The sequence below is a fragment of the Montipora foliosa genome, chromosome 12, assembly GCF_036669935.1.
Source record: "Montipora foliosa isolate CH-2021 chromosome 12, ASM3666993v2, whole genome shotgun sequence".
In the NCBI taxonomy this organism is placed as follows: Eukaryota; Metazoa; Cnidaria; class Anthozoa; order Scleractinia; family Acroporidae; genus Montipora; species Montipora foliosa.
The window spans coordinates 7182041-7205721 of record NC_090880.1 but is presented as its reverse complement, the minus strand read 5'-3'; the positions used below and the strand labels follow the sequence as shown (position 1 = coordinate 7205721).

The window sequence follows — 23681 nt, the reverse complement described above, 5'->3', positions numbered from 1 at the left end:
GATTTGTACCTGTGAATTTTGAGATATTTCGTCTCCCTGTTCAGTTGCTAAGGCGACAACCAATGCCATCTGACTGACTTGCTCAAGGCTTGACACTTTTACATTGGCCACTGGTTAATGATGGAGTCTTTCAACTAGAAAGAAAGCCAGTTAGCTTAATAGCACTTACGAAATCATCCTTACGAATAATAATATTGGAACACTATTTTGGAAAACGTTCCTGGTAGTTGGAAATTTCTGGTACTAATCCTTTTCCTTTCCTTACTACGATATTCAGTTTCAACGATTGGAACCCCAATTTTGGAAGACCATTGAAACAGGATTGTTCCTTGAACCGGTTAATAATCAGCCATTTGAATCATAAGCCATACTACAGGCAAGACGTATAATTCAATACCTTTTTGTTTCTGTTTTCTTTGTGGCCTATGTAGTTCTTGTCGATGCAATGTAAATACAAAGACTTAAAGAGAGCCATTCGTTTCATCAGCACTAGTTAGTGTGATCAGCCAAAAGCAAAGATAGGGGACGCAAATACGCAGTGAGATGAAAAAATGCAGATCTAGACAAAGAAATACGGGAATACCTAATAATAATCAAGTATTCTTGTGTTTTTAACGGCTATGTGGTCACTCGTGATGTAGATCGCGACAGTAAGTCAGGCAATGAGGTCGACCCATTACGAGACATCCTTTTATAACTAAATTAACGTAAACGTATGTGTGAAATAAATCTACTGAACGCATGCGTGATGATAGAGTTGGCCATTGTCAGTACTTACGTCACGAGCCTTGGCCTTGGTGACCTTATACTTTGAGCGTAAATCTTTCCTAAATGCATCAATCTGCGAGTCAAAGCATGTTCAACATGTTCCAAAATTCTATGAAACTGTTCGTGCGTGTCCGTGAAGGTGCCGCCGGAAAAAGTGCTCGGTGCCTCTTGTTGATGTCACATGACAAACGGTGGCTGTGCAGTTTTTTCAGTTCAATATTTCCCCTTTTCAATCCTTTTTTTTTTTTCTAACAAATTTTCAAAGCAGCCCTGTTGAATGTTAGCCTGAATTCATTTTAGGTGCATCAGTTGCTGATTACAATGGACCTTAAGAAAATCGGATTACGTTGACAGCACTTCCTGTGCTTTTTAAATAACGCTCTTTTACCAGAATCAGCTTGAATAATTAAGCCATTTCTATATACAACGTGCCATACGCATACAAGACGTTAACGTTTTCCGATCTTGCTCAAGGTCCATCAGGATTAATTGTGTAATCACCGATTTCTTGTCGCTTGCTCCGATCTGACCCTCACTCGTATCAACCAATGATAACACCGCATACGCCATCTGAGCTGCTTTGCCAACATCACCTGATTGGAGAAGATCACCTAATGGGTTTTTCTCTCCGCCGGCTATACCCATCAGTGTTCCGCTCAACTCTTCAGCTGGTAATGCTTCAACCTAAAGATAAGAGGTACCATACGATTTTGACGTCACAGCTTGAGATGTAACCAAATAACAGGCTCTCAAAAATTGAAACGTAAAAGGCCAAGAGCTATGTCCAGTTAAGTGAAGTCCCCTGTCCCCACTTACTGAAAGTCGTATTAAATCTTAAGATATCTGGCCTTTTTTTTTCAGTTGTATGATGAGTCCTGTCGCATTTTAAATTAAATTAATGTTTTGTTTACTCTGCAAAGGTCATCTGACCATAGCTGAAAACAAAACCATAACAAACTGTAAGACACAAACGTCGTGGGTTTAAGAGGACAATGATTTTGCGACATCTATCCAAAAACAGTGAATCTCAGCTTAACTGGTCATGTACTCAAAAGATTGAGAAAAATTAGCATGAACGGACGCCTCTGTTTGTAATGAAAACATTTGAAGGGATATGAATAGCATGGTTTTAATTGATTGTCTTCTTGATACAAAATTGAACCTGCTGGAGACATTCATTTCTTCAAATGGCTGCCATGGTGGAAGTTTGCGTTCTTTTGCGTTATTTTAACGAGCTTTCCAGATAGTGAAAACTTGCTTTTTGCTTTTCAGAATATTTGCTCCAGATATCTTTAGGTTTCTGCTCAAAACATGTTGACGCAGCAAAACGTTTCAATGTAATCAAAGAGTATGCTTGAAACTACTAGATAGGTGCAGTTCAAACGTGGCAACAATAACGCAAGTCGGGTAAAGAAAGAAATGACACCCATCAAACTGTTGCTCTTGGGGGCAAACTCATGCACAGAAGACATCCTGATATGTCAGACAAAAACATTATCACTCCCAATGAGCTTGTAAACAAATGCAAAAATGTGGGAACTGTTGATTTCAAGAAGCACCACTTTTCTCTCAGGCTTTATGGGTCGTTTTCACCGTCACGCAACAAAATAATAAAATCGAAACCGTTCAATGAAATAGGCCAAAAACTTGAAATTTTGTAGGAGGCACATTTAAAAATCACCTCACCAATTTTCAGGTCTGCGAGGTACATCGTTTCTGAGTTATTTGTCGAAGCGTTCCATGCATCTTTATAGAGTTTTGTATAAAGCCGCCATGTTGGTGCAGCACCGTTGCACATCTGAAATTCACTTAGCAATTAATGATCACATCTCCTGATGTACCTGAAACGCTCATACTGCCGAGATTCATAGGCATGGACATTTTTTTCAACCAAATAAGTTTGTATCATGTTGTAACCCAAGATAACAATTCGGAAATTCAAAATGATGTATTATCGAAACGAAGGACGTCATGGAACTGGAAACTTTAAATATCATTTATTGCTAGGTCATCTTCAACCTACTGTATTTAAAAATTCAAAATACCTTGCCATTTTTTTTATTTTAGAATTTGATTACGTCACTGTGAAAACCACCTATATCTGATAAACAATAGGGGATAAATAGTCGATCCTAGAGAGGGACTGCGGTAGAGGGTCATCTCTCTCTGCCATTTAGCACTAAGGTATATCACAGGCTTCCTTGGTTCAAGGAGGAAAATAACGTTGATTACGTACAAAAACGTAGAGTAAATCACTGAAAGCAGCGCCGAGTCCGTCTATTATCAGAATTTCCAGTCCAACTACGTAACCATACAAAGGATTCCCCAGGGGCAGTCTTGTCGTGGCCTTTGGTGAACTTCCTTTTTGGATAACAAATCCCCCCTTGTTTGTGTGATATCTGTAAATTGAATAAGTAAGAAATACAGCTTTCAATACACTTCCAAACCCTTTCTTACATTTTCAATATTGGTAAATTCGCGAATTATGGCTTGCCGCAAGTTCTATCACTTGGGGTGCGTTCGATTGACCGTAGTCCTTAATAACAATATGTGTAGTGATGATTTAAAACGGTATGTCTGGCGTTTTGAAGCAACAAAGGAATAAAGATATGCTTAAAATAGCATTTTAGCAGGTGTTTGACAATTTTGATGTGAATCTCCGTAAAAACGAGGGATCTCTAACTTCCCTCCAATGTATTCCTATTCTCGGTTTTCACATGACGTCACGACCGCCATGTTGGTGCCCCTAAACAAAGAAAAGGCGGCCATGTTGGTGCCCCGACCAAATCCTCCGGGATTTTAACTCTATTATTATGCAAACGCTTCCTTTTGTTTTCGTTGAAAAACATGGCTGTTGATCACGTGAGTGAAAACCAGCAATTGCGGAATACGGTCAATCGAACGCACCCTTATTAGGTAAAACTATTTTTTGTTACTCAACTCGTCATGATCACAGCGAACACAATTCACTTTCTTGATAGGGGCAAAAACAAATACTCAGGCATCAGTGAAAAGGGGGAATTAAAATCCTCGCTCTAACACAAAGGCATTTATAAATTCACAAACAAGAACATAGTGGGTATGATCGTTTTACCTTGTTTATTCGATCGTTAATTCTACGATATGAGAATTGAGAGTAGGGTTGCACGATTTACTGGCGAGATAGATCACAGAGCGGTATTAAGCTTACTCTAAGCTCTTTCATAAACTATAGTATGGCCTCCGTTGTACTCTGTTATGCTAGTCATGATAAGCATAATGATTGCCGTCCTACAACAAGGCCATTTTCACTTTTTACGAGAGCTTAAGATCTGCATGCACTCGCTAAGTTTAATATACTTTACCGAACGTTTAACATAGCACCGTCGACACTTACATGAACTCGTACGTAAGTGGAAGATCTTCATCTTCCCATTCCTCGCAGGAAATCGTGAACTCTGTCGTTACCGCATAACCCCTCTCAGGTGTCACAGAGCAGCTGCCCAAACGAGGTGCCGAGTTAGTCTTAAATGTTATATCGCTCTCTTCTACTGTGTCATCATCCAGGTACACCGACCCTATCACTTTGTAGACTGAGTCATCGTCTAACGCGTTCTCATCATTTTCGTCCAGTTTGCCTAAAGTAAAAGAAATTGCAAAACACCGTTCAGTGCAGTTAAGTGATTAAAATGAGTCAGGACTAGGGATCATTTCTTCACCTTAAAGGTGCGAATACAACACGAGTTTCTATCACAACATTTAGTGCAAGAAAACTCGAACCTAATAAAAGGATAATATCATAGCCGATATCCATGACTTTAACGTAGGCCAAGGTCAATACATGTCATGATTCAGGCCTGAATTTCCTTATTCAAATGTTTTCTCTATCAAGAAGTCAACTATTGCCCAACCGAAGTATCAAACACTCCTTTGAGCATTCTCTAATTCTCATCGCGACGAAAACAAGCCTCTCCCGTCCAGGGCGGGCTCGGCTCAGCTCCTAGGCGACCCCCGTGATTTCAGAGTTGGCAACTGAATGCCTGACGTCTGTCTCATCTTGATCTAAATGGAACTCACCTTTTATCACTAGATTTTGGCTATCCAAGTCAGTGAGTGTCTTATCTTTCAAGTCAACTGTCACCCATGTTTCGTTATAAGCCTCCTGATTGAGCCTGTACAGAGTCCAGTTATACTGCTGAACGTTTTGACAGGAAAGTCCTCTACAAGTGGACTCTATGATCATCCTTTTATTGGCAGTTACTTTTTGTCCACAATTGATTTTGCATCTGTTAGCAAAACAAAAGAAATAACAGTACATGAAGTAATGTTTTCATAGATGAAGTAGTTTGTCAGTTCTATGATTGGCCAGAGACATTTCTTGTTCCAGTAATTTAGTATTGCTTGCTCCAAAAAAAAAAAAAAACACTCGGTTGTTATTACTGCCATGAGAGGAACATCTAGTCTTTGCTGTTTGTGTCGGAAAGTATTAAACATCGGTGTATACATGATGTGTCATCAAGACAAGTGCATGGCTACATCATTGTACTTAATTTTATCTTCTTTACCTGATAGAAAATTCAATGGATGATTCCACTCTCAGGGTATGATAAGCAACAGATGTTCGATTTTCTTTTTCAACAATCAGCTTGAACACATAGGTACTCTTAGAACCAATCTTGTTCATATTAATTTCCAGAAGAGGTTCAGTTGTATTCATCTTTCCAACACCATATCCAAAACACCCTCCAAGAACCTTCGCCCTTCCGAGTGAACTGTCAATCGGAAACGTTTCCATGTTCGAGAACTCTTCATTTTCTCTTCGGCAGAGCCATGTAAACGCCATTCCTTGTTCCTGAGCGGCGGAATTGTCGGGATCGTAAGAATCTGTGGCATCCAGTATAATATTCCCTGTTCCCTTCACTGCCTTGTTAACACCCCGCACCTTAGCAACAAGATCGGGTAACACAACCCGGAGAAACCCGTAATCGTAATTCAGGGCTCCTTCTTCTTTCGTCATCTCTGCGATTAACCGTATAAAGTACAATCCGACCTTTAACCTCCCTGGTTCAATCGTGAGATTCAAAGAGGCGATTGCCAAGCGATCGCTCATCATAAACAATCCGTTTGGTTCTTCGATTTCATTGCTCTCCCAGCTGAGCAGAAGTGAAGAGGAAGTGTTGCAACGAATCCCGACCTCCCCACGCACCACTAGCAAGTCAACTGTTGTTACCCTAGTCGCATTGGTGTACATTTTTTGGAGGTCAACGTGAACATCGGGAGGTCGACAAGTATAGTCCACTAACAAATTAACAGTTCAAAAAAAATAAAAATAAAATAATTATGATCAATGAACTTTATTTCGGTGTCAATTCTTCTAGCGCAGAGGCTGCACTAACTGAGGACACTTCGCAAATAAACCATCAAGTTAATTTAACTCAAATCAAACATCAATTGTTTTTTTTTTTTAGGAGAGGGGAAAACCACAATACCCGGAAAAATACCTTTTGGAGCAGAGTAGAGAACCAACAACTCCACCCACATGTGATGCAAGTGGCCATCGCCAGCCCTGCTCCACGTGTTGACGTTTCAAAAAAATGTTTTTTTTTCTTTCTTAACGATGTACTTGAAGTATGGAACTATAAACTGAGACATGTTTAGGAAAAAAAGAACTACCATTCTACATAGTGAAAAAGCATGGATCATAAATACCACACCCCCATCCGGAATGTGCGTATTTGTCGCTACGATCGTTGAGAGTCCGTCGACTTTCATCCATCTGTTATCAATTATATGTATTAAATAAAAAGCTTAATACTCACAAGAATATTGAAGTTTGATGAAATTCGGATCAAACAAGCCCCCACTCTTTTTAATATAATTTGTGAGGGCGGCAGTAATATCATGAACACTTGCTTCGATGCAGAAAATTTTAACCTCTGCTGATAATTTTGTTTCAGTTCCTTCCGTTTGGGCACTGGGAAAAAGAGCGCAAGAGTAAGTTAAAGCAAGAAAACTATGCTGAACAAAACTCTTTAAGTCAAAGTAGTGAAAGCAATGCGTTCGCCATTTGATGTGTATTCATGAAGGAAGTGATATGTTTTATCAACAAACTGATGTCCTGCTGTAGCCATTGAATTGGTGCTACGTGATTCGATTGGGAACATAAATGATAACCTACCTAGCGCTGAAAAAAAGTTTGAAGGTTGTATTTTGGTTATTCTCTGTGTAACATAAGTGAGATTAATAAAGTTTTATTTTGGTGTACCTTACAAAATTGACAACACGATGGCTTGGAAAAGAAGGAAGGGGTAGTTGTAAAAGAGTTGCACTATGTAGGGGATATCATTTTCAACAGTCTCCAGTCCAGAGCATCTTTAAAAAGATTTCATTTGTCCATATGACGACAAAGATCATGCTGCTGATGATGATGATGACGATGATGATGATGGTGACGATGATTACTAGGGAAAGTAGTAGCAGCCAACTGACCATGTCTCCAACATACCTAAACCGGGCGAGTTTAGCAGACAGGAATCCAGGGGTATTAGCTAGAGCATGTGTACTCTGAAATGAAAAAAAAAATCATTTTTAATAGAAAAAGATTTTGCGCCAAAATGGGATCAGATATTGCTCATAAACAAAACACTAGAATGATAGACTGGTTGAATGCTACCCTGGTTTGAAGAATAGTGAATGTCACTTTCAAAGCTGCGATTCAAGATAACGCTTGAACACTCATTCTAGACTCAGCTTCGTCAGGGGTGACCTGAGATGATGCAAGAGCCCTCTTATGCTCACTGGTCAGTGCCCTTTCCTTTTAATAAGATGGTCATCTTTGCTTAAATACATGCTTATTTAAGCACGCCCCATAAGGATGAAACACAATTGACGAAACGACAAAACAGAACAGTAACAACAACTGTTAAGAATCCCAACTGGCTGCAGGCGAACATCAGATGCAGTAAAGAAGTTGAACCAGGTACTATCAGGATAAACTTCAACGAGTGGTCAAAAGGGGTATTGAACCAGGTATCTCTGGTTCCCAAGGCAAGCGCCATAACCACAGGGCCGCACTGCCTCCCTTTCTAGGCCGCCACCGTTACGCGCAATTGGTGACGTGGTAGTAATTATCATCCACGTTTCGACAAAGGGTGAGTTTCTACTTTTTGGTGCTCTATTAGGTGTGTACCAAACTGAACCTGTTTTTCTGATGTAGGCGTTTTCAAAATCCATTCATTTAGTGGCATAGAATAAAAAGAGTCGTTCTGTGGATACGGGATTCTTACGTTTGACAAAACTGTAAATTAACGTCAAGAAAGATAGCAGAGGAACAGTACTTCAACGTTGTGGCCACAGAACATTCCCTTGATGGGCTCAGTGACCCCTTGGATGTTTTGGACGACGTCAAAATCACCAAGGAAGTCCTTATCTTCAAATGAGTCAGGAGGAGAAACAACATTACTGGTTTTGAACAGCAGAGAAGGTAAGATGACCGGTGGCTAAAAGAGGTCGCCCCTTCATGGGACGCACAATTAGATTTCCTTCACATTATTTTGATCTTTGGCAAAGCTTAAGTAAAAGCTGGCATGGGCTTTGGCTTTACCTTTGACGTCCGTCAAACGTACGGTCAACAACTAGTTTGCTTATACCTTTGACCACGGTAAAGATAAATTGAAATTCATGACAACTTTGACTTCACGTTTGACGCGCGTCAAAGGCGAAGTCAAATCTAAAGAGGCTTTGCATTCCTTTGTTACTTCTCAAAGACGAAGACAAACACGATGGCATCGTTGACTTTTACATTTGACGCGTTTTACAGGTGAAGTGAAATCTGAACTGGTTTTCCTTACTTCGTTGATACTTGCATTACGCTTAACCTTGGAATCACTCCAAGACAGAAGACATTCGAGGGTAAAGTTGTCGTAATAAAGCCCTTTTAATCGGGAAAAATGATGATGCCGATACGAGAAAATTCAAGGGAGTACTGTTAGAAAACGCACAGTAGTATTATTAACAATCAAGTCATCTCAGGTTAGCCTGCGATCAGGCCCAAATGAAAATTGCTCTCATGTCCTCCTATGTCGGCGCTTGCAACTATTTTTCGTGTTTTCGTCCCCTTTCATAACGAAAATGGAGCCTGGTTGCAGGTTAATCTCACGTAAAAAAACAAACCGAAGAATGGATTATGCAGTCTTAATTTGTGCAATTATATTTGTCTACATGAAAGAACTTCAGATGGTAAGATTCGAACATAACTTCTGATAGCCATTATCTCATACCTCAAGCACGACGTCATCAACCATTAGCTTGTACTCCAAGCTCTTACTATCCAGGTACGTTGTTTTGCAGTTAAATTCTGACAGCATGAGCCAAACCACAAAATAATAACCTGAAACAATTATTCAACAGTGTTAGAGTGAGCAGTGTCTCTACTTCATTCGGGTAGTTGGAAGGCGTTCCTAAGCAAGACACCCACCTGGTTCACAGCCATAGAGCTCCATCCTCATGGCGAAGTTATTGTGACTCGAAATTTCCATAATCATAACAGATGACGCTACAGCTGGCAAAGGGACATCGTTTCGTTGAATGGAGTTTGCATCTTTGTTTCCCGTGAAAGTCTGAAATTGTGACAACAGCACAACTGAACTAACGAGCGTTTTATGTGAGCAGAATCGGGAAGCGGAGTTTGCTTGTTTTTTTTTCCTTTTTTGAGTGAAATCCAAAGACGAATCATGAAACTATGGAATCCACAGACCGTTCAGATTCTTTAACTCAGCTTTAAATCTAAAAGGAGCAAATCTTTTCAGTCATGTTATCGAGATTATGGACATCAAAAACCAACAACTTCTTTTACACGAACTAAAATCTGAATAGATTTTGCAATACATTTTGCTATAAAAACTGTATTACGATAAAAGTTATGAAAAAGTTTAAGTTGGCTGAAAAACTAACGTTAACCGAAAGCGTTGACTTTTCGACGTTTCCTTAACTTCATTTTTAAGTGAGAGGATACGTTGGAAAAGAAGCTATAAATGCAAAAATGCTAAACCGTGATATTTTTGACTTGATCAGTAGTGTTATGTAGTGTGGGAATATATTGCACATAAAATCAGTTTTTTTTTTTCATAAGGTAGGACTGAGTTTCTTCATGAAAAGCATTTTAAAACTCAGTAATTGTTTTTGGTTCGTTTGTCGCACCGTGAATTTGCGTTATTCATCTTTCTACAGGCATTCATGAGCATAATCTAGTCAATCACCACATCATGTTAATAGCGGGTAAGTAGTACAAATCAATAAGAGTCCCTTTGTTTTAGAAATATGCCAGAATGTTCTGCTATCTGTTATTGAAAATGTGGATAGCTGAATCAGTTGGAGAGAGTGGGCTGTCTTCAACTATTTCTGACTCTTAGGAAATGTTCGTACTAGCTCAACAGAGACATTAATCAAGTCATTGCTGAACACAAATATTCAGCAGTCCTTTTGGAAGGACAGGGTCGTCAGTCACAACTCAGTTCTAAAACAAAGCTATTCAGAAGTTTGAGAAAGTGCCTAAGCAAATTTGATTGCTCGGATCATGTTTTGAAATGTTTTTCATTGAGAAACTCAGGGCTATACCGGCTTACCCCCTTTTAAGTTCAACTCTTGGCTAATCATCCCACGGGACTTACAGTCAAATTATGATCTGCTATACATTTTAAGCTTTTTGTACAAGATTTCTTTTTGACCTCACAATGATGGTGAGCTAACGGTGGAAACGTCGTCACCTTTAGCCAGTGGCTTAATCAATTTCAATCGTCAGTTGTCATGACAATGTTCAGCAATATTTTATAGCAATTTTTTATAGTTAAATACTGCTTTTGGAACCTATATTTCCAAAAGGTTTTGTCTATGAGAATTTCTTTCTTTGAACATTTTACGTACGGTTTTATTGAAACGTTTTTTTTTTTTTTTTTTTTTTGGTAGGCAATCGTTTTAACCCTGAGTAAAGCCAGAGAGAAATTGACCATGACTGTATGCGAATCTCGCTTTCAAAATTGAATTGTATAAAAATTAATGAGTGAACTAGTAAGTGGCAAGAGTCCAACTGTTCACTGGTTTAAGAACAGGTTTAGTAAACCTGTTCATAAACCAGTGAACGAAATTCTGCATTTCCTAATTTGAGGCCAACAAAGTCCTCATTTTCGATTCATAAAAGGAACGTTTGCTTTGGTTGCGAAAAGGTTCCAAAAATGAGGAGTGAAAACGCAAGCTATGGGGAAAAAAATGGCCGGAAAAAACCCGGCACGAGTCAACAGACATGATCGAAAAACCGTCCTTATCCATAGTATTATCTTTTGTTCAGTTTTCCTTTAAGACCAAATTAAAACACAAAACCTTTCAAACCACAAAAAATAGATTCTCGCGACTGACTAATTTCACCGTCGAATCTCCATTATAAACATCCTTCGATTTCTGGCATCACCAAGGGTGGTTTCTTAATTGGAAATATACACTCTTGTAACTTTAAAAAGAAGAGGTACTTCAAGTATAGACTTTTTTCATTATTTTTTGTTTTAGAGTGAAAACAATACATTTGTGGGTTTTTCGAGTACAGCCGTTTGGAATCTAATCAATTTGAGGTACAAGTAATTAAACCACTTTGACAACGAAGACGAAACAATGTATATCAATTTATCTTCCAATATTCAGCGCGATATCCCTTTGAAGCCATAATTAATAATAACAAATACGGAAATTGCAGTCAGCGCATCAAAAGGAAAATTTCAATGACAATGAGTGATTTTTACCGATCATGCCTCGAGTTATAAAGAATTTTCTTTGTTTCACACGGTAAGGTGTACAAAGCCTGTCTTTATCATTGATCGTGCCATGCAAAGTCGCATTTCAGCGAAAAAAATATATATGTATTAAAAATAGTTATCAGGAATAAAGTAGGTAAAAAAAACCAAAACTAACAAACTACAGCTGTGCATGGTTGATGTTTTCTTGTTTTCTTTCGTGTTGAAAACGAGCCAATGTAATGGTAACAAAAGATATCTTTAAGAAGCCCTTAATGCCAATCGGGACCAGATTGCTTTCATTTAACTGAACGATCTTAGGTGTAAAGCAATGATTTGTTTACCTGTCAACATACAACATAATCGTCAACTGTAACGTATCGTATCTGAGTTAGTACGGCACACGGCAATCATGCTATGAGCTTTGCCATATTTTTTTCCTCCGACTTACCTTGAGGTCTCCATTTAGGTCTTTGAAATAAGAATAATCACCGCCATTGGAATACATGATCATGTATTTCGTGATCCACTCTTGAATGCTATCGTCCCCATATCCCTGAGTGGAGATAGCTGTTATCACCATTTCTCTTTCTAAATCAATTTTTATCCATCCTCCTGCTTGGTTAGGATCAGCTCTGAAGCCTGGTGGCCAGCTAGTTAAATTCAGGCGCGCTCGTTGCGATCCGTAGTTTGAGAAATCGTTGTCGTAAACCGAAGAGACCGTGATTTGCTCGTCGGGGATATCACCACTCGCCATTCCAAGGGACTTGCGGCAATTTGCTGGAAATAAGAGCAAATAGAAGTAAACAAAAGTGTAAACGTATCAACCTTAAGATCCTAAAAATGGCTAATAAACCAAAATATCGTTATAAAAACAACTAAACCTGACAGCTTTTTCGAGGAGGGAAAGGCCCCAACAATTTGCATCTTCCTCCAATCCGTGATAGCAAGGCACCAAATCACTGCCCCAAGTAAAAGTCTCATTTTGACACAGAAAAATGACCGAAATCGCTATACTGCAGCATACTAAACGACGACAAAGGGAATAAACTCGAACTGATTGACAGCATAAGCATTTTGGTATATGTGTATATGAGGGCCTACGCTCGAGGCACGGCAAGTAGTGGTTAAGTAATTTGAATGCTAACACTTACCGCTTGCCGCAGACCAAAGGGGAAACTGGCCATTCGCGAGCATGCGTAATTTAATTCTTCTTATGACAAAGTGAAATCGTAATTCTTCAATGAAATCAAACGTTTGGAAGAAGAAATTGAAAAAAAGGAAATAACCGGAAGTCATCATATTTAATTATTTTAAACATTTGTCAGGTGTACTCTCTGTTTATGACATTCTATGCAAATCTGGAGTTTGTTCAAGGAATTAAACTTGAAGCTGTTGGTTTTGATCGGCAATTTTCTTCGAGGGAAAGTAATTTGGAACATTGGCTTGGAAAAAAATAAGATACAACGGTCCTCATTGATTGGAACAACTCGAGTTTTTCCTTTTTGCTGACATTGGCAACCGTGTAAATTAGAAACCACAGTAGTCTCTGAAAGAATCTTAAGTCTAAATAATTCGATAGTTTATACAAAAATTTGCAAATGAAAAATGCAAACAATGATAGCGTAGACACTTCCCTTAAAACCGCAAAGAAAACTTCACAGCTGGATATTCAAGGTTTTGTAATTTGACCGCGGTTATGTCAAATTCAAGCGGGCAGGGGCATAGCGTACAATCTTTCATTCAAGTCATACGAAAGTGCCTTTCTCGACATCTCTGTCAAACATTCTTTCAGCATAATATGATTAAACAATCCAGTCAATGAGTGCAACAGATTATTGGCTTTGCAAACATCCACAAGTCAGCGGGTGGCAGGTCACGAACTAGCCACTCGGCAGGTGTAAAAGGAAAAGGTTTTAATGCATGTGTTGTCATCCTGTGGAAGTCGACCAAAGAAGGACAAAGCACTTTAAGATCAAGTTGTCTAAACTGTATCATCACTGTTAAGACCAAAACAAACTGACTTTTCCAAGATTTCCTTTCCTTTTAGAGTCTTAAATCAAATACTGTTACATGTAAATACACTTTCTGGCTAGCTATTTGCTTGGAGAGGCGAAGATCCGACAAGGCGGGTTCATCTTAATTTCATGTAGTGTCATTGGTTTTCTATGTCCTGCATGCACGCGCTTGCTCTCAGCTTTGTAAACCAACTACGTTTGCTTTAAGTTCAAGGACCAAAAACATGGCGAGGGGCGGGCATTAAGGTGTTTTCTTTAGCCAGTAAATTTTGCTATAGGGATAACACATTTTAAAAAGTGAATCCTAACCGTAATTTTATTTCTGAATGTCAACAAAGAAAAAAAATGTTTCGCCAGTGAAGATATTCCAATTGTAATTCATCATCCTCCGCTCCATTTTATAACTTCATCCGAGGATGCTCAAAAACTTTTAAGTTGTAAAGATTGAAAATTTCGCTTTGGTCATAGAGTCACAATGCAAACGTCTAATGACTGAAAAACAAAAAAGTGTGTTTGACAGTAAACTGGAACATGACAATGGCGGACTCCGGCGTAAAAAAAAACGCTTTACCCAATATCGAAACGCAGGTCTCGGTACGCAGTCTCATAGTCATAAGCGACCCTTTTTTTCACGGGCACTCATCGATAATCTTCGGTGATTCAGAAATATGTGTTTGGGAGAGTCAAACTGTTCTAAGAATTTCGGTTCTACGCTGCTAGAAAAATTAAAACACCACCTAAAAGATTCGCAACCAAGGACAAGTAGTCCCTTACCTTTTCGGAAGGGATATATAATTTTTGCATTTTTGGGCAATTAAAAAGGTCACCTGGCGGTTTCGAATGAGGAAATGGTTCGCGGCAAAGTTCCTAGAGTGCTATACGTTCAGCGACCAATTCTGAAATGAACGTATCATGCCCTAAAATTTTCGGACACTTCAAAATGCAGCTAAGATTTCCGAATAGATCAAATTCTTCTAGGAGATAAAAACATCCCTTTAGACAGTTTTCATGTATTACAAGGTGCCTAGAAATGTCTCTCGAAGGCTTTTGGCTTAATTTGCTCGTTGCGGGCCCTTGTTTTTACACCACCAACTCCGGATCCTTAAGAAAGTGAACCCTCAGCCACTCCGAGTGTTACAAGAACTTTGCAGTGTTAAACTGGAGACAATTTTGCCTACGTTACTACGTTGCTCTCATTATGAAACTTTCAATCTGATTGCATCACAGTTTCAAACAATAATTATTAACAAGTTGAGAGAGAACATTGAAATAAAAATATATTTTTGAAATTTGCCTGCAAATCGACATCATATATAAAATCTTGTCATTCACCATGGCCAAACTAAAGAGTTGTCTCGATGGTTTCGTCTCCTGGGTGTCTTAGCGAGAAGACTTATATGGAAGCATCTTCATTTTGCCCTGAAAGCTGCCCGAATAAACTTAAGAACATAAGATTCCCTTAATTAAACGACCGTTCGAATGCATTAAATGGTCTCTGTCGACCCCTAAGCCAATGAGTGTTCATTTCGCCATTCAAAATGAATGCAACTGATTGTTTAATTTTCACGAAATAAAAGGTCTGTATGTGAGCCTTGGCTCATTCGCCATGCAAACTGTAAGTAAGGGTTATTTTGAGGCGCAGCCCGAGATGAATAAATCACATATCCACGAGGTGCCTCAAAATAACCGGCTTATTTGTCACATGGGCGAGAAATCAACCGTGACATGTTTTTGTTCGTTGTTTTGACAGACGTACACTGGAGGAAAACAAATAGTTTTCCGTGCAAACACTTCACAATAGAAAAGTGGTTGCGAAAAAACGCAGTGGGTTTACCCATTGTAAAACAGCATAGTAGACATGTTATTTAGTTAACCTCCAGCTTATAGTCCTTATCCGAGAAAGTCTGACCATTTGCAGGTGTAATTGCAAAGGCAGCACTTCCTCCTCAGTGATTTAAAGACCCTGAGTTTTGGTCCAGCCGGAGTTGAGCCACCGTTGCGCGGTTAATTCAAACACCAAAACAACCATATGTATACTAAAGAAGCTTAACAATACATTAGGAAAGATTAGAAAAATAGCTCTGGGATTTGGACTTTGTGGAATAGAACTCACAGCTTTACAACCATTTCAGTTTTTCACAGCTGTACTGCAGAGATAGCAGAAATGAGAGACTCTGAAGAAGACCTTTTCCTCACACAAAAGAGGGTTTAATGGCTCGACAGATCGGGGCAATGAGCTAGAGAAATTTGTATCTTCGAACAATCGGCAAGAGGACTACGAAGACTGTGAGTTCAACATTGAGGAGGCGACAGAAGGGTTGTTCAGCTTTGACCACTCGGACGAGCATCATAAAGTCTCAATCAGCAGCGTTGAAAAAGAGAGTAAAGCAAACAAAAAGAAAGCGTCGACCAGGAATATCATAGTCGTGGATGGCAAAGTCCTACTGGCCAGGAACAGTGAAAGAATCCCAAAGAACATTAAAAAGGTAAACGTCGGGTGTTTGAATGTCTGGAAGGAGTGGGCAGCCGAACGAAATGAATAAATGAATATGTATTCTAAGTAAAATAAATGCAACACTGCTGAAATAAAGTTGTTATCACTAAGTATGGCAATCCCAGTCGGAAAATGAGTGTGTTTTTTTCGTGTCGGTAAACGTCTTGCCTGTCACTCCCCTGCTAAGTGGTGTATTTGTGCATAGAGCCTTCTGCTCGTATTTTCTTAGGATAGAGAGGGTAGTGGAGATGCGCAGATTTCTCTGGTGGACACAGTAGAATGCTAAACTTAACCTGCAATTGCGTCGAAAGTCATGTAACGCGAATGGCGTTTAAGTGGATCTTTAAACAAAATATACCCATATGGAGCTCAATAATGGAAAGTCAGTTGGATAAACTAGGCACGCGGTGAAAACAAATACCTGGAGTCGTAAAAGCGACGAGTAATGGACTTCGACAACAATCTATCGCCCGTCGAGCCGAAATCAAAGTGAGCTGTATTTCTAATATTTTACCAAGAGTGTGCTGTTATGTAGAACACTGAAACCAAATAAAAAATTCACTGGTATAAAAGCGACAAGTAATGGACTTCGACAACATTCTTTCGCCCGTCGAGCTGAAATCAAAGTGAGCTGTAGTTCCAATATTTTATCACGAGTGTAGTTTATGTACAACACTGAAACCAAATGGAAAATTATCTGGTAACTTATGGGTTCAACGAAGTCTGATAAAAAAAATTATTGGAAATGTGACAGTCAAGAATTATTTGAAAGAAAGCTTGTCGACTATTTTGTGCATCATTATTCAAGGAAAAAGTTCTTCAGGAAAGGGTTTGAACCTGAAGTACATGGTAATTTGACACGATTGAGTTTCTTGTCTTCACGCACGCAATGAAATAGGAAGAGGTTTTCGCCTCTAAGAGCAAATATTTTGTTTGTTTCAATACGTTTTTCGCTGGAAAAGGATTCTGTGGTATTTTCTGCCTTTGTGAATTATAATATCATGTTGTGTATTGAATTTTCGAGCTTAAGGTTGAAATGTGATATGGGAGAATTTTTTTAGTATTGCTGTGTAAGCAGGAAGGGTTCACGAAAATAAGCAAGTCTGATGGAAGCGTGCTTAAGTTTCAACAAAATGAGCCCCAAAATCAGTGAAGAATTGTGACGCCGATCAACAATAAAGTAGCTGCTATTTCCAAAAGGATGGAATCATCTGGTGATAAATAACGTCGTACGTCGTATTTTGACTTTGCATAAACAAATGGTTAACCTCAAGAGTTGGGCGATTGTGATCTTTGTTTTGACTTCGCTCATTTTATTGTCAAACTTTATAACACTTGACAGAAAAAGAAACTTACAAAAACCCGGTATCTTGCCATCATTTGACACAGATGCTTCACTGTTTGGCGAGTAAACATGCCGCGGTAACTTAATCACGGCGCTCGCAGAATTCCGGCCATGTCACTTTCGATTTTGCGATTTGTTTGTTCAACCAAAAGTAGAATAACAAAATTGAACGTAGCAAAAATCTCCCAAAATGTTTGTCGCTGATCGTAACTTTTTATATTCTATACTCACGGTTCAAAATTAATGTTGTTTTCATGTCGTAAATATTTTTTTCTCGATTGACCGTCCCGGAAACTTCCTTCTGCTCTTTCTAAAAACTGTGTATCAATAGTTATTTACTTTTTCATCAATATTTGTTTTGCATAAAGCAAGGTAACAAAATCTGTACATTGCTGAGTTCGCATTTGTTAGCGTTAATAGTATTTTCGGTCCGATGCTTCTGTTTTATGAAGGGGTATATTGTTTAGGTCACACATCCAGATACTAACCCCACCGAACAGGGTTAACTTCAGTGAACTTTACTATTACAAAGCTGTCAGATGCTCACAGGGTACGCTTAAACTTGTGGTGAAAAGAAGTTGTGAGGGAACTTGAAAGATATCAACATGTCAGCCCAGAAGCCAATGTTTCTGGAATGCTGTAGTTCAATACCACACAATTCAGTGCCTTCTGAATTTTTTGTAACACGTACCACAGGCAACCCAGTGTATGCTTCACGGAAGCATTTCGTTTTGTTTGGCAGTGCGTGAAATGGAAGGCATGTGGGTGTGTGCAAAGGGAATGTCACTGTAATATTCCCCTAGGGGGTTATTAAAATATCAGCCCCGCATTGCCCTGTTACAATCAAAGCCGCTCCCAGTTTTTCAGACAGCTGCTAATTAGCGGGTTTATTCAAGATAATCAGCCTCGAAGAACAAAGGAAAACGAGCCATGTGAAGGATCGAGTGTACTTAATTCGCCTTGCACAATGTAAATGTTACTTAATTCGGCATGCAAAATATATGTTGGTGACCGAATTCGCCAAGCAAAAGGGAAGTGTTACTTACTTCTCGATCCATATAAAATGTAAGTGTTACTTAATTCGCCATGAAAACAGTAATGTTTACTTAATGTAAGTGTAACTTTATTCGCCATGAAAAATCCAATTGTTACTTAAAAGGCCATGATTTGCGCTAGTGCAGTAGAACTTCCGTTTGGGCCCCAAAATGAAGTCGCAAAGGACCTGGCGACGAATTAGTCTATTTATATTAAAAAAACGTAACGTATTTAAATATTCGCCTTGCATGCAATCAACCGATCGACACACCCACAATGTAAAGAGCCGTGTTATGAAGTATAGATTGCCCAACAGAATTGCAAGTACAATTTCGCTGCGAATATCTTTTATTTGCTTTGCAGTTTGACTGATGCCGATGACATTTCCCGTTGGCAACGAGTACAGAAATAAAACGCCGGGTTATCTATACATCGACTGTAGCCTTCAAATTTAAGTAACTCTTCGCTACGTAAGCGCGAATCAGTCAAAAATTCTGTTCATCGAAGGTTACATTATCAACTGCAAGATCCCAAAGGACAGCGTCGTGGCAAAACGACCGGTTTCCAAGAACAACTGACAGCGAAACAAGCGACCGACCTATTACAGTCATTTAAATTCACGAAAGAAACGCATTATTTTCCAGAACAACCGACTGCCATAAAGTGAGAGACCGACCGATCTTGGAATCATTACAGTCATTTAAATTCACGAAAGAAACGCATCATTTTCCAGAACAACCGACTGCCATAAAGTGAGCAACTGACCGTTCTAGAAAATACTTCAATTTACACCTTCATTTCGCAATGCCGCCGAAAGTTGATGTAAAAACCCTCACGGAAAAAATGAACAATGCCGCTGGAATTCTTAATGAGTTAATGGAAGAATTTGAAGCGATCTTTGCAGTAAAACTGGGACTCGAAAGACTCGAAGCAGTGTTCAATTTAGTGGAATCGAAGTACAGATCTGTTAAAGAGACCTTGCAGTGCCGCGAAGACGATCTCAAAGGGAGCTATTAAACACTTCTCTCATCTCAAACCAGTTGCGAACAAACTGCATCTATCTGGTGGAACAATAGATCTTCTAATTGGTACAGATTTCGTCGATGCCTTTGTCGACATTCATACCTTGTCTGGGGAACCAGGAGAGCCGATTGCCAAACGTAACTGCTTTGGTTGGTACGTTTTAGGACAAGTTAACAGTTCCAGGATACAGTCCGTTGAAGTCGGAACATTGACCTTTGAGGACGACATTAAGAAACTACTCTATCAGGACACGCTGGGAGTTCAACCTACGAAACTGTGTTCTTGTAGTGAGAACTTGCTACGAGAAAACAAGTTCGTCAAATCCCTGTCTGATTCAACTACATTGGGAGATGGAAGAATCCAAGTAAGAGTGCCTTGGAATGAGAATGGACCCCGCAAACGCAGCAATTATGATAATTATGCCTTCAAAAGAATGCAGTCTGCCGAGAAGTCGTTCCAAAGAAAAGAATGCTTCGCAATCGTAAATGACGAGGTCAAAAGCTGTTGGAACAAGATTTCGTAATTAAAGTTCCTACAAAAGAAGTTGATCACAGTCAACCCGAATGGTATCTGCCCTTGCAAGCAGTTTTCACTCCAGAGAGAACTACTAAGGTCCGCCTTGTTTTCGATGCGTCTTCAAAAGGCCAAGACGGTCTTTCCCTGAACGATCACCTCGAGAAAGGACCTAATTACACTAACAGTCTTCCCAATGTGCTTATGGCCTGGCGATGGAACGAAGTGGCTTACTCGGGTGATATCCCGAAAATGTTTAATCAAGTACTAGTGCACCCTGATGACCAAGTCTTTCACAGATTCTTGTGGAGAAGCGACAAAGGTGAAACGCCCTCAGTCTTCCAGTGGCTCAGATTAAATTTTAGCGACAAGCCAGCACCAGACATTGCCTGGAACGTCATCAATTACTTAGCTAAAGTCTCACAAGTCGAATTTCCAGACGCAGCCCAAGAACTTCAAGATCACGTGTACGTGGACGATATCGCGGGCTCCAAAAGCAACTCGACAAAAGCCAAGAGAATAATCAAAGAAACTGACACCGTCCTTGGAAAAGGCCAGTTTCAAATTAAGGCGTGGCATTCCAACCGCTCAGAAATTGACCAGTCCAGTGGTGAGAGATTTACAGATCTGCTTGGCTACAAATGGGATAAAGAAGGAGACAAGTTTACCTTCAAGAAAGAAAACGTGGTTGGCTTACTGGATGGCTTCTCCAAAAGAAGCTGTCTGAAGTTTCTCGCTCAACTCTGGGATCCTATCGGACTTGTGTCACCCGTTACTATCAAGTTCAGAATTGACTTGCAAGGATTATGGAGTTCGGGTTACAGCTGGGACGACATCCTTCCCGAGAGTATTCAGCAAACATGGTTAGAGAATGTCCAGTCCATAAATGATCTCCTGTCATTTCACTTTGACCGCAAGCTAAAACCAAGCAACGCAGTGGGCGTGCCTCAAATTCACGGATTCTCCGATGGTGGTGAGCAAGCTTATGGTGCAGTCATCTTCCTACGGTGGAAACTTGCTGGCGGAAACTATCGTTGTGTTCCAGTCATGATAAAGGCTTTCGTAGCACCACTGAAGAAGAAAAGCATCCCGAGATTAGAAATGTTGGGCTGTTTATCACTCGCACGCATGTACATTACATGTGTAAAGGCATTGGAATTCACAAAAGCGCAGGACTGGGAACGATTCTTCTGGATCGATTCATCAACTGTTTTGTCCTGGATCAGAACCCCAACACGGGAATTCAAGCCCTTTGTATCTGCCAGAGTAGCTGAAATTCAGACCAAGACCAATTTCATTACATCAAGTCTAACAACAACCCTGCAGATGCTCTGACGAGAGGAATCCGTCTTAATCATCTCATGAAGTGGGCAGAGGGACCATCCTTCCTAGAGTTGCCAGAAGAAAAGTGGCCCAACTTTCAAGATCACACCCAAGTTAACACTAATGTGGACGACCTTGAAGCTTTAAAAGAGAAGAAAACGTTTCAGAAAGAGAAGAAAGCCGGTAAACATCGCACTGCCGCCGCAGAAGAATGTCCTGAACTAGATCAGCATGAATCTGAAGAAAATCCTATCCTTTTACATTTGCCGAAAACGTGTTCTACGTACTCCAAGATAAGGAGAACTCTTGCCTACGTTCGTCGCTTTATTCACAATGCTCGGAAAATGAACCCGAAGTCAGGGCCCATTTCAGTTCAGGAACTGAAGTCTGCCGAAACCCAGCTTCTGAAGTGGAGTCAATTTCACGTCGACGAAGACAGTTTGGATAAGAAACTAGTGGCAAAGAAGGGTGAAGATGGCCTTCTTCGTGCGGAAAGCCTATTATGTCACCACAAGACCACCGTTTTGTGATCTTGCTTCTGCGTGACCTCCACGAACGACGTGGGCATTGTGGCTATAAGAGTTTAATTCACGAGGCCAGAAAAAGATTTTGGATTATTGGACTCCGCAGAATGGCTAAGACCGTCACCTCAAAATGTGTCACATGCAGAAAACTACGGAAAAGGCCCCTCAACCAGCTCTTGGGACAGATCCCAAACCTAAGAGTAGAAGCTGGCTTTCCTACATTCTCGAACACTGCTATGGACATGTTCGGACCAGTACAGATTAAACTCGGTCGCAAAACCCTGAAAGAGGGACAGGTGATCATCTTCACTTGCATGGCTTCACGTGCGATCCACCTAAAGCTGGTCACCGATAAAACCTCAGACGCATTCTTAATGGCCTTTCGACGATTTGCCTGCTTACGCGGATACCCTAATGTTTGCTGGTCAGACCGTGGAACAAACTTCGTGGGTGCCCAAGGTTACCTGAAGGAAACCACACAGAACTGGGATATTCCTGGGATAAAGAGTGTCCTCTCTGATAAATTTGGCTGCGAGTTTAGATGGGAATGGAATACACCACATGCGAGACACCAAAACTGAATTGTTGAAACCCTAATTAAGTCAGTCAGACAAGCACTTAACGCCACTTGCAAGAACCAAGCCTACTCCGAGGAACAATGGAGAACATTTCTGTCAGAAATCACCTACATGGTCAACGGAAGACCGCTGTACCCCAGTTCCGACGATATCTGGGAGGCCCCACCGATCACTCCAAACGACCTACTGCTAGGCCAATACAATCCACCGCCACAACCAGAACCAGAAGAAAGAATCAATCCGCGACAGTTACTCAGGAGTACCCAAAACAGAGTTGCTGATTTCTAGAGGAGTTGAATGAAGTATTGTGCCCCAATCTTGTTACCAAGAAACAAGTGGTTTCGCGTGCGAGATAACATCTAGACCGGTGATCTTGTATTGGAGCTGTAACCCAAACACAAAAGATGTGAATGGAAAATGGCGCGTATTGTAGGCACCTATCCTGGAAACGACGGCCTTGTTCGAAAGGTGAGAATCAAGACAAGAGATGGGGAGTACGACAGACCAATTCACAAACTGTGTTTGATTGCGACAAAGGAAGAGCTCAACGCAGGACTACTCTAGTTTAAATCAATTCAAGAACAGTGAACACTCGCATGATTACTTCAGTCTTAAAATGGTTGCTCAATTAGAGCTAAGCTCTTAATTTCCGCACTCGAGCGGAGTGATTTGCGCTAGTGCAGTAGAACTTCCGTTTGGGCCCCAAAATGAAGTCGCAAAGGACCTGGCGACAAATTAGTCTATATATATAAAAAAACGTAACGTATTTAAATATTCGCCTTGCATGCAATCAACCGATCGACACACCCACAATGTGAAGAGCCGTGTTATGAAGTATGGATTGCCCAACAGAATTGTAAGTAGAATTTCGCTGCGAATATTTCAGTCTTTAAAGTGTAATTTCATATTTAAAACGCAAATCTTTTATTTGCTTCGCAGTTTGACTGTTGCCGATGACATTTCCCGTTGGCAACGAGTACAGAAATATAACGACGGGTAATCTATACATCGACTGTAGCCTTCAAATTTAAGTAACGCTTAGCTACGTAAGCGCGAATCAGGCCATTTCCGACTTCATGTCTGCCTCCTCGTCAAAGCAAGTCTAAGTGAAGAGTTTTCCTTACGAAAATTAGTTTCTATTCATTTGTAAAGTATAACTAATTACCAACACAAAAACTTTGCACTTAGACTCGCTTTGAAGAGGACGCAGACATGAACTCGGACATGCCCTAATTCGCCATGCAAAATGTAAGTGCACAGTTACTTACTTCGCCAGGCAAAATGTAAGTGTTACTTAATTTGC

At 40.1% G+C, this 23681-nt stretch overlaps 1 protein-coding gene across 1 annotated transcript in view; it reads right to left on the bottom strand.

Moving 5' to 3' along the window:
* Positions 1-98: 98 nt before the first annotated feature.
* LOC137980623 (sperm receptor for egg jelly-like) overlaps positions 99-23681 on the bottom strand; it is a 28291-nt gene continuing 4708 nt past the window's right edge. Inside the window, exons 2-12 of the mRNA XM_068828076.1 lie at positions 11977-12305; positions 9224-9365; positions 9027-9136; positions 7253-7311; positions 6567-6721; positions 5313-6045; positions 4825-5033; positions 4145-4385; positions 3005-3167; positions 1270-1452; positions 99-134 (exon numbers count right to left, since the gene is read on the bottom strand). Coding sequence (XP_068684177.1) covers positions 99-134; positions 1270-1452; positions 3005-3167; positions 4145-4385; positions 4825-5033; positions 5313-6045; positions 6567-6721; positions 7253-7311; positions 9027-9136; positions 9224-9365; positions 11977-12305 — 2360 coding nt within the window. The remainder of the gene's footprint in view (positions 135-1269; positions 1453-3004; positions 3168-4144; positions 4386-4824; positions 5034-5312; positions 6046-6566; positions 6722-7252; positions 7312-9026; positions 9137-9223; positions 9366-11976; positions 12306-23681) is intronic.